At 38.0% G+C, this 11,394-nt stretch overlaps 1 protein-coding gene across 1 annotated transcript in view; it reads left to right on the top strand.

The window, feature by feature from the left end:
* The window catches only part of EVC2 (Ellis van Creveld syndrome 2), a gene marked incomplete at its 3' end in the record, with an annotated part of 65,184 nt that extends 55,449 nt beyond the window's left edge, over positions 1-9,735 (top strand). Inside the window, exons 16-18 of the mRNA XM_010284414.1 lie at positions 5,617-5,844; positions 8,018-8,232; positions 9,648-9,735. Of these exons, the coding sequence (XP_010282716.1) occupies positions 5,617-5,844; positions 8,018-8,232; positions 9,648-9,735 (531 nt within the window). The remainder of the gene's footprint in view (positions 1-5,616; positions 5,845-8,017; positions 8,233-9,647) is intronic.
* Positions 9,736-11,394: the final 1,659 nt, after the last annotated feature.

The raw sequence follows: 11,394 nt of genomic DNA on the forward strand, positions 1-11,394 counted from the left end.
TTAGAAGTCAGTGCTTTCAAGCAACGGACTCATCATAGTGCATTTACAGCACTGACAATTTTGTGTGTAGTTTGTATATTTCAGGTGGAATCAGCAGCAAATGTTCAGACCTAGGGGAGTGGATTCATCATAACCAAAGTAGTTTGACACTCTAATAATACTATGTTAAATAGTATATGTCAAACAGTATTTGACAATCTTCTGTTTGGTATGATAAAAAACTTCAAGAATATTAGTTAGGAGAGGGAATATTCAAGAATATCAGTTTGGTATGATGAAAGACTTCAAGAATATTACTTAGGGGATACTAGTTTATAACTAGTTTCTAATTTAGTTTGTAGTCAATATTTGATCCACCTTCTACAGAAATCACCGTATGTCACTCTGAAGTCAGGTCTATTTGCAAGCTTTGATTTTCAGAAATGTATTTCTGTGTGCAGAGCTGACGAGGCAGAAAGAAACTCAGGTGGCTAGGGGTAGATAGTAGTACTAGTTGAGTAATGCAACATTTTTGTTTGGTTAAGAGCCGTTAATTTATGGTATAGTGTTGAACAGATGCTGAATCATAAAGCTGAACATCATTCCCATAGAATCATAAAATAGTTTGGGTTGGAAGGGAGCTTTAAAGGCTATCTAATCCAACCCCCTGCAATGAGCAGGGACATCTTCAACTAGAGCAGGTTGCTCAGAGCCCCGTCCAGCCTGACCTGGAATGTTTCCAGGGATGGGGCATCTACCAGCTCTCTGGGCAACCTGTGCCAGGGTTTCACCACCCTCTATTGTGAAACATTTCTTCCTTATATCCAGTCTAAATCTGCCCTCTTTTAGTTTAAAACCATTACCCCTTGTCCTATCCCAACAGGCCCTGCTAAAAAGTCTGTCCCCACCTTTCTCATAAGCCCCCTTTAAGTACTGGAAGGCTGCAATAAGGTCTCCCTGGAGCCTTCTCTTCTCCAGGCTGAACCACCCCAACTCTCTCAGCCTGTCCTCACAGGAGAGGTGTTCCATCCCTCATATTTGAGCATGCTTAACATATGGCTTTGTACTTAGTAATATGCAAATAGTATCTGTTTTTGCAGTTTGGACTTTAAATCTTACGATTCATGGAGTATCATATAAAGCCCCTGTTACTTGAAGTGGTTCACAAAAGTGTAAGTTTTTCTGTCATCGATGGCATCTCTTTTGCCTTTGAATTCAGCTGCAATTAAAATATCTTGTGTCTCCTTGTAAGTGAACTTGAGATGTCAAACTACATTTCCATCCTTATTCATTATTTATTTTAATGGGTTCGAACTTACACTAAAGGTGATCACTCATTTACTCATTCATCTATTCAATATTCATTCAGCCAGCCAGCCCCAAATTTCATATATGTATAATTCATTTAAAATCCTTGTGTCTGAAACTGAGCCTCCTGTGAAGAAAGCAGCGAACTTTAAATTCAGTTGTTTGCACACACCTGTCAAAATAGTTCTCTGTAATTTTTTGATCTGCATTTTTGAAGGTTTATTGCACATCCTGTTCCTAAACCACAAAGGCAGCTTTCAGATGTTACTTACTAATTTTGTGTCATATAAAACAAATAATACCTCAAGCATATATCTTCCCCTTTCTTGAGATGTGGTAAAAATGTGTGTATTCTGGCAGGTGGTATCTTAAGACATGTAAATAAAAGGTGGGAAAAAAAAGACCAGCTTCTCAGCGTATGTACGTTGTCATAACTCATTCAAACTAGTAGTGTTGTAGTAATTTCTATTAGCTAAGAAGCTGCCCTAATATATTGAATAGGGAGCATCACATAGACTCTGAAGCATTAGTCTTTTGAAAATGGACCTATTTACTTCTAGTCAGGCAGGTCTGCTTGAATTTTTTTTTTTCACATTCCTTGAATAGGTGCTATTGTAATGAAAATCATAATATAAATCATTTAGTCTCTTGCAACAGAAACAATGGTTTTTCTCATCCATCTTTGTTTTCCTGCTTTTAGGTAAACTCAAAACTCAATGTTGCCAAAGTTTTGAAAAGTGACTTGTGGAGTTAGCTGTCCAACTTGGTTCATTTCTAACATGAATTGCCCCTTAAAATGATGTCTGCTGTAGTGACGCATCTCCCTGAACACCTTGCTAGATAGCAGCTGTTGTTAGCGAAGTATTAAGTGGCTGGCTGATAAATTCCTTGCCTTCCTTAAAAGCCATTTCTCCTGATATTTGTTAGCCTGGCTGTTTTACTGTTAAGGACTCGCTTCCATTCCATCATCTCTTTAAGAATCACCTAGGAGCGCAACAACTTTCACTGACGAAAAGAAGGGTGAGGGCAAGTCAATGGAGACTTCACAACTGCGAGCTTAAATTAGACAGCAAGACCATACAGCTCTGAAAATTGCTTTGAGTCTTATTTTAGAAATTAGTCTTGTGTACAGGCTTTTGAAGAAAGATTTTATCTTTGTTGTTATTATTTTTGTTTTAAATATTTGCCTTGGCACTGAGGCATTAAATAGTCTTGCTTCTAGGCCTTAGTCTTATGTCACTGGCTCATAAGAGTATCTTGAAATAACACTTTGGATTTTGAAAGTAAATTTGCTTTGACAAGATAAATAAACCAAACCAGCAAAACACTCCCGCCCCAAAAACCCCTGAGTTAGGGTGGGATTGACTTTCTTGTGCAATCTCTATCAAAGTTATGACTTGTAGAATGTTCTATGGAAGTTTTTATCTTTGATTTCCGATCAATGCTGCCAGAGTATATTGTCCACCTTCAAATGCCTGTGAACTGCTGGACTGTGAGCTTAAACAGGAGATGCTAAAGCTATTTGCTTTCCACTAAAAAGCATTCTACAGAAAACAAAAGGCCTCAAATTCACTTTAATAGGTTTCTTGCTTGCCTGCAAAGAACGTAGAAGATAGATATGAAAAACTGTTGTTGTTATTATTGAATTGTTTCCTACTGAAACGTAGAGACAAGCAATGGATATTTCTGGATCTATCCGAAGGCAAACGTCATCTACTTTTTTCGAACACGTACTAGAATGCAGCTTAGCTCTTTTACCATAAACTCTCTATTTTGGCTCTCTCTTTTGCTTTTCACTGGAGATCTCTGCCTCCCATGTTCAGAAATAACAGCTTAGTTTTTAGCATTTTGGTTACAGTATTTCTGGTATGATCTCTGAGTTGAATTCTCCTCCTAACTCAAATATCCTATATGTTTTGTCTATAACCCATGTGCTTACTTATTGTTTAATGTCACACATCTACATTATTCACGATTGACTTGTTAGATTTTGTTAGCTGTTGAGAGACAATGTCTGTCTTTTAAGATGGAGATTTGTTAAAGATATCAGGAGAATGAATCTTGCCTCTACTTTATGTCTGTAGAATGATTTCTAACTCTTGTGTTGTCATTGGCTTAATTCACATTAGTAGGAGATATTTCCTGAAGGTGACCTTCCATCTCTTCTTGCATTCAAGGACACTTCCAGATGACGTAATGGAGACTTTGGAGAATATCACTTGAGCATGAATGAGAATATCACAAGCATATGTGGTTCCAAATCACATTTCTGGTTGATAGAATTGGCACGATACACAATCACTCTTAGCAGGTCCCGTATCAATAAAATTTGCAGAGAAAATTCATGGGCATCATGTTACGTATTTATCACCTTAGGGATGTAAAAACTTGGAAGTCTCCTTAAATGCTCCTTTAGAGCTATCATAAATAGAGTCAATGTATAATTCTGATTAGCATGAATGGAAAGCTAATAAGGTCTCAATGTCTTGAGCACATACCATTGCTATTAGTGCAAAGATATTCTGAGGGGCAAAATCGGGTCTTGTGCCAATGGGAAGTCATACAGGCCTAAAGACTGCAGTCGTCCTTTACAGCATTATCGTTCATGCTTGCAGGGCAAATACTATTGATGTTTATTCTTATTTTATAGACTGGTAAAACTGTAGAGAGGTTAAGACTGCTAGTATAAAGGTATACCACAGGATGCCTAACATGCTGAGATACTAACCATGAAGGTGTCTCCATTAAATAGGGATGTTCATCTCTCTCTGTTTTTTAAGAGAGAGAGGCCAAACTTGATGGGATAAATACTTTTCCATAGAATGCAAATGTAAGTACCTGCTCTCAGGTGCCACAGTGATAGTAAACTTAACCAAAACTTACTTAAAAGGTTTTGAGATGCCTCCTTTGACTGTGGTTCTTCTATTCTGTCACAGGGAGTAATTACTTGAGCATTACTGATAAATACCTAATACTGGAAACTTAGGAAAATGCTGATTTCTGAAAACTTTTTTTTTTTTTTTTTGGTGTGCTGTGAAACCTATCAGAATCGATATGTCAGGACCAAAAGAGAATTTAGAGATGGGAGTGAGGAAAACCCTGCACTTTGATACCCAGCAGTATACAGATGGGATGTTTCTATGCCTAGCTTTATTCTAAATCCAGTGTGTAATGCAGCAGTTGGTATCAACATGAAGTAGTGGAGTTGGGGCTCTCATGGTAGCATGTGCTCTCTGTCTGTATCTTCTCTTGCTTACAATCCAACTTTTGGGCCCATGTGGATAATCCAGTGAGAGAGAATAAAACCAAACTGATAATTATTTACTGTCTTTGAGGATTCAGCTACCAAACTGTTAGATAGGCAGTGTGGCCGACCATCCACACTTACCTGTCAGTGGAATACGGAACATACTGAGATGTACCTTTTCCTTTTCTTTGACTATAAAGGGAGCTTAGAGTGACGAGATCAGATGGAAGCGTCTAAAGAGGATACTTGCAGCTGACTACTATCCACATTGCCCTGTGGAAAAATGGTCACAGCGGCAATATCACTGGCTGTGAATGTCAGTGGTGTAGCATGGGGAGTTCATCAATCGCGTTGCATTTGACTGTGTGCTTGCACATGCCATGCTTGCCTTTCGCCCTTGGAGAGTTTCTGTGGATGTTCCATCAGATGTGTGGCAGCAACATAGTTACTGAGTTAAATCATTTTGATTTAATCCTGTTTGATGTCCATTCAATCCAGTTTTAATCTTGTTGGAAATCCATTACCAATAGACTCTTGATTTACAGTTTAACTTTGTTTCATATGAGGGTTTTTGATAATTTCCTTAAAGAACAGTGGGTTGAATTTTATTGATCAATATTAACTGATGCTTGCCAATTTGCAACTAAATACAGTCTTTCTATAAATTTTTGTATTTTTGCTAAACAGAAGGATGTATTTTATCTTCCTGTTTAGCCAATCACATAAGTAGGGATAGGTTTATTTATATTTTTAATTTTTACTTTTATTATATTAAAAATTACATAGACCCTCAGTTTTAGGTTAGTATTTAATATTAAAGTTATGGCTACTCTGAAACAAAGTCTGAGGTCTTTGAAATGTCTGATCTTGCTGTAATTTTTTTTTTATCTTTTAAACACAGTAAAAGCTTGGAATTTAATGTTAAAAGCACTCTTTAAAACAACGTACTACGTTATAAAATAACAGCATTGATTTCTTTGCTGCTTTAATCCTGCTTGTTAACTACAGAGTAGTAAAACTATAAGCATGCATGTAAGGTTTTCTGTTAATTTTGTTACCTTTTGTGTTTTGCTATTTTTTAGGTTAAGTACGAGTTGCTGCTTGAGAAAGAGAGTTGGCTGCGCGATTTGGAAAATAAACTTGGAGAATATATTGCTTCTTCAGCCTTTCAAAAGGCTGTTAAAAAATCCAAAATGTTGGAGCTGTATACTGCTATCATAAGTGTACAAGCTTTGCTCTTTGAACAACTGAGCATGTCAAAAACCCTGTCAAAACTGGAATGCATTCAGATTTTAGAAGCACATAATCCTGTAAGTAATGAAGGTGTGAAAAGGAAAAATTGCTGTTAGGAGACAGCAACTATCGCAGTAGCTTATTTGACTTTGATTTAGCTGGGCTGGTTTGCAGCTCCTGGTGGTCCAGCCTTTAATTTCTGTGATTATGTACACTTCAATGCACTCAGTTAAAAAAATAGAGAGAAGGAAAGTATTAGAGCCAGGGAAGATTGTGTGGTGGTGTTACTTATTTTTATCATAGTAGCATCCAGAGATCTACAGTCACAAAGAGCAGTATTTTGGTGGCTAATTAAATATTAAAGTTTTATTGATTGCAAGGAAGACAATTGGGAAGTGATTGTGAGTCATGACTGGGATAGTGTGTAAATTGTCATGACTGTGTTACAAAATTGTTCATGTTATAGTGCTATCCATATGGTAAAATCTGTAACTACACGATAAGCTTCAGTCATCAAGTTTTTAAAGATTATCTGTACAGCCTTCTATCTGTCTATCTCCGTTCAGACAGGCTCATGCAGTTTAAATAGTAGAAACTTTGGAAAGGCCTCTTCCCTTCATTGTATTTATTACATACTTAGTATGTGCCAGTTTTCTAATCCCTTTTTAATACTTCAGTGCTCTGTATTCATAAGGATTTTTTTTTTTTCATCTGCTGTTTGCAGCCATCCAAGTGAGGCTTGGGAGAGCACTAGAGTAGAACAAACGAAATGGGTTTTTAAGAGCAAAACCTCTTTGCTAGAGGGCATCATTAGACAGCTATTGCTGTGAAAAATCCTGGTTAAATTTTAATGCTGTCATCTCTACAGAGTTTCTCTTAGAATGGCAGTTAGATTGCTTATATGCTTCTAGTTTTGCTTAAATTTTTATTCAATCTGTAGGAAATAGTGAAAATTGTATGTAGACGGAGTATTAAAAATAATTTAGTCTGGAATTATTGCCTTTTATGCAGTAAGTGTAAGGGGGATCTGCAAAGAGGTTGCTTTTGGCTTCTGTGTCCTTGAACAGATGAAGAAAAAGGATTGAAGGAGAGGCCGAAGAGACCTAGAGTAGCTAACACTGGATTCTTTATCCAAAGTGCAGAAACTGATTTGAGTCCTACTTTGGGGAAAAATATTGTTTTAGGCGTTGTTTAAAGTGCCTATTGGGCTTGGTTTAGAGGGATTGCTTCATGGTGACCCAATCTCTCTTCTGTTTTTTGTCCAACTCTTTTGTCCCAGCAGCAGGCATGTTTTAACACCTGTTACTTTAAAACAAACATATCACATTACACAGGATTCCCTAATAGTTTTGCCAATCAGTGAAACAAACACATCTGGCTATAAGTGAAATTGCTTCATCCCCTTAGAGATAACAAGTTAATACTCGTTTTTGGTGTTAGGAGAGTGGAGCTAAGCTCCAATGTCAAATCTTGCTGACCAGGGAACAGACGCTTACTTGGAGACACCGTGCTCCAATGCGTCTGTAGTCTGAATCCAGCTGATGAGATGGAGGAATAGGTGAAAATTCAGCATTTTCTCCAAGGTACAGATTGGGAAGTAGGGCACTGAGATATTAAGCAACTTAAAGCTTCAGGTCAGACAACAATGACATTGGAAAACTAGAATATGAAGCCTTACTTCTGATATCTAGTTTGACTCTTTGACCAAAGAGAGATCTTTGGCATGAGGGATCCAGTCCACTTAAGACTTAGGGTTTTAAACCTTTTATTTTTAAAGCATTGTATTTTAACCGTGATTTTATCACACTAAATGTGAATTATTGTCTTTTAACTTCAAACCTCTTTGATATTAGTTGATTCAGCATAACTAAAACTCTGAGTTTCAGTGGCTTTTGCAGCTTCTAGATGAATTCCAATAGTGCCATTCTTCTGTTTGTATCTCAGCCATGCTGGTAGCGTACGTTCTAGATGTCCTCTACAGTGGAAGGTTTCAAAGAGCACTGACCCTTAACACAGTGAAAATTGACTCATATCTTTTGGCATTGTTCTGATATTAATAGCGTGCAAGTCATGTTTACTGATGCCGTGCAATGAATTGGAAAGTATAATGACTGCAAGTGGCTGGGTAGAATAAGAAATGAATAAACTAACATCAGAAAGTCTGATAGCATCTTTTTTCTCACTCCAAATGAAATTTGTTCTTCCATGTTAAATCATGACTTTTTATCATTGCATGTTTTCAACCTTTAGGAGATTGAAGAACTTGACAGGAAGCTGGAGTATGAGATGTTGCATAAGGAATCAGCTCAGCAGCAGCAGCATCTAATGAATAGGCAGAGGTGGACTCCAGATGGATTGGGTCTTTCAAGTGAGGCCGTGGAAATGCATGCAGACAGACAGATGACAGTTCTGCTAAGACAGGCCATGAATAAATGTAGGCAATTTATAAATCTGCACCAGCAAAGGTAAGTTCTTTGGTCTCAGGTTTTACTAAGTTACTGCAGTCCTTATAGACCATAAAATATCACAGAGGAACAGTAGGCTAAAAGTTCTGCTGTGTTAGGGAAGGACTATACATCAATGTTTGAACAGTGCATTTTTGTGATGTAGCCCAGAGCACAACTGAGGAGTCTTGCGAGTATTGAAATAAGAAACATGAAATAATAACAACTTAGTTACATATAGATTGTGATGTGTTGCATGGCAGTCACCATTTCTTGATGGGGACAGTGGAAGCAGCAAGGAGGAAAAGAATTTTAATCCTGTGCCTTCGTCTCCCAAGAAGATAGGTAGGGACATCAATGAAACCTGATCTGCTGGGGTCAGAGGAGGTAGCTGAGACAATTTGAATTGAATTTCCATCTCCACTGTCACACTATAGACTGAATTCTCTGTCACGCAATCATTTTTGATGGCATATATAAACTCTTCTACTGAGACAGGCTCAATTTCGCTTTTCTCTGGCCAGTTTTTAAGTAAAGATATCAGTGACCAAAAAAAAGTGCCTTTTGGGATGTATATAGAAATATCTGTCTTGTCATGAAGGTTGCCAGGCAAAAGTGGGTGAAAATGTGCATGATTGCAAAATACTGTATTACATTCATTAGGGTTGCAGGAGTTAGAAATTACATTTCTATGTGTATTGCACAGTATTAAAAGCCTGATACATTTCAAGGTTCACCCTGAGAGGGTGCTTTCCATTACAAAGAGGGTTTTCTGTGAAACAATGTAATAAAAATGGCTTTGATAGGCTTTGAGTGGAGTTACTGCACTCTTAAGTCCCTTTTAATTCTGAAAGGGCTGGAGCTGTACTAAATGTAGATTAATAGCTCTCCTGTTGCAAAAGTAAAGAGTCGCTAGAAGAGCAGATAGGTTACTGGCTTGTGGATACTACTGTAGAGATACATCAGCAAAGCCTTCAAAGAAGCTGCAAACTAGTCTTTACCTGAAAACTTAATGGAAGAAACAAGTTTTGTACTTTTCCCAAATGACATGAGGATGGCTTCATGATTTGGTCCAGTAGTGAGGAAGTTAACTTTTTATTATTATATTCCAGCAACAAAAAGATCCACAACTTGCTATAAAGTGTGGTGATGACATTTAAAGAAGAGGATGGGGACAGGTTGAATCCTGTTGCTTTGGAGCGATTTCAGATTTGAATTGTGTGCAAAAGCATAGCCTTAGATTCTGCTCTGATGTTTGCTTGGTGGTTCAGGGAAGAAGGGAGGAGAAGTTGGCTTGTTTTAGAAGTTATGCTGCTCACCCAACTTCGCTGACAGAAAGTTGCACTTCCTGAATGGACAACATCCAGATACCGTTTCCCATAATACAGTCCTTGTGCCTGGGAAGATTTCAATGTTAATTGTGTCTTTCACTTCAGCTTGAGAGATGAGCAATGGAATTGTGTGGTGCTTGAAGATCTCCTGGAAAATAAAGAAATGGATGCATTTTTGGCACTTTATAGTCAGGTAAGCATGAAATTGAACAAAGCTTCCAAGTTTAAATTACAGATATATCTGGAAATCAGCTTTTCTTCTTTTTTGGGAACTGTTACAGATGTATTTGGTGTGACAATCTGCTAATAGTCACTACCAGTTCTGGTGTTTGCAGCCTGTATTATCATTCACTTCAGTTAATTCTAACCTACTGAAAACATTTTGAATTTTACTGAGTTATACTTCTTTTCAAATCCCTTCAGGGGATTGTCCTGTTGCATTTCATTCTGTGGAGAACTAAATTGCCTGAGTTTCTGGTTTACAGGCAGATTTACAGTCTGATTTTCATGTAATGAGACAAGAGTTTTGTTTAGGTTTTAATCAGTGTTAGAAATGATTTGCATTGATTGTGTTACAAAACTTAATGATAGAAGGACTGCTAGTTACATTTTTTTCTAGTAGCATTACTCCTTTTCAAAAAGAGCATAACATCTCCACGTAATTTGCAATCTGTTGGCTGCCTGTCAGTCCCATGAAAGGCATTAAAAAGGAATCGCTGCTGTCCTCAAGTTTTATCTGCAGGCCTTGGTTGAGATATCTAGCTAGTGTCAGAGAGAATCGGTGTTGCAGCTTTTCGCATCCCAGGTATCTTGCCTCTCGGGGACAAGTGTGGTTGAAGTCACCTATATCATAAATTGGGAGCTTCAGAGGCCAGCAATCCAAGGAGCGACCACTCACTCTCAGCTTTGCCCGAGTCCTTCCACGAGCCTCACTCTAAGAAACTTAGCTGTGAATATCTGGCAGCCTAATGGCTAAGGTGCTGTCCTGGAATGGAAGTTCTCACTTTGTGCTAATGAATTCAGTCAGGCAGAGTGGAAATTCAAACCTCATCTTAACACTTTCCAAGAGCATCCTATCCTCTGGGCATAATATAAACATCAAAAAACCATTGTGGAGTGTCTTGCAGAGTGTAACATTTGAAAGTGTTTGCTGAGGAGGTCATGAGTGGCATTACTAGCCTTCCAGTTTTAAATCCAATCTGTGCGTTCCCTTAGAGTTTGGAGGTTTTTCTAGTATTACTGTTATTATTTTTGTCTTTGATTTCCCCCCTGCCTTCTGTTGCAACTGTTTGTTTTTTCAAACCGGCTTGCTACCCTCTTGGCCTTGACAGTTTGGGATATTGTAAGCGGATGTGGCTGTCAGGAACTGCTGAATTCTGTTTCAGCCTTCAGTTCCTTCTCACTGTTTTCTGCCCCCGTGGCCTGCTGCACATATTGCCCCTAACATTTTATTGGGACTTCACAGAAATGGTATCCTGCTCACACTGCTAAAAAGTTCTGCTGCAGGCCTTTATAGGGTGCTAATGATGTAAATATTCACATGATGGTGACTTTTAATCTGATTATTTCTTTATAGCTGTAAACTTTGTATGTATTCATTTATGCTCCTTTAAAATAACTTGTGTAATGCTGATGAGGCAGTCACCCACAATTCTCAGTTATCTGTTAAGTCATGGAACGGTGGTGTGGGCAGTGACAGCTATAATGCTTTTCAGAGGTGATATTAAATTTGAGGCTTTATTTGCCCATTTTTAGTTGCAGTGTGTGTAGTAGCTCAAGATTTCAGAACATTTTTCTAGGAGAAGGGATGATCTTTTATCCTTGTCCTGGTTTCAGCCAGCATAGAGCTGGT

Source organism: Phaethon lepturus, unplaced genomic scaffold (genome assembly GCF_000687285.1).
Source record: "Phaethon lepturus isolate BGI_N335 unplaced genomic scaffold, ASM68728v1 scaffold2083, whole genome shotgun sequence".
NCBI lineage: Eukaryota > Metazoa > Chordata > Aves > Phaethontiformes > Phaethontidae > Phaethon > Phaethon lepturus.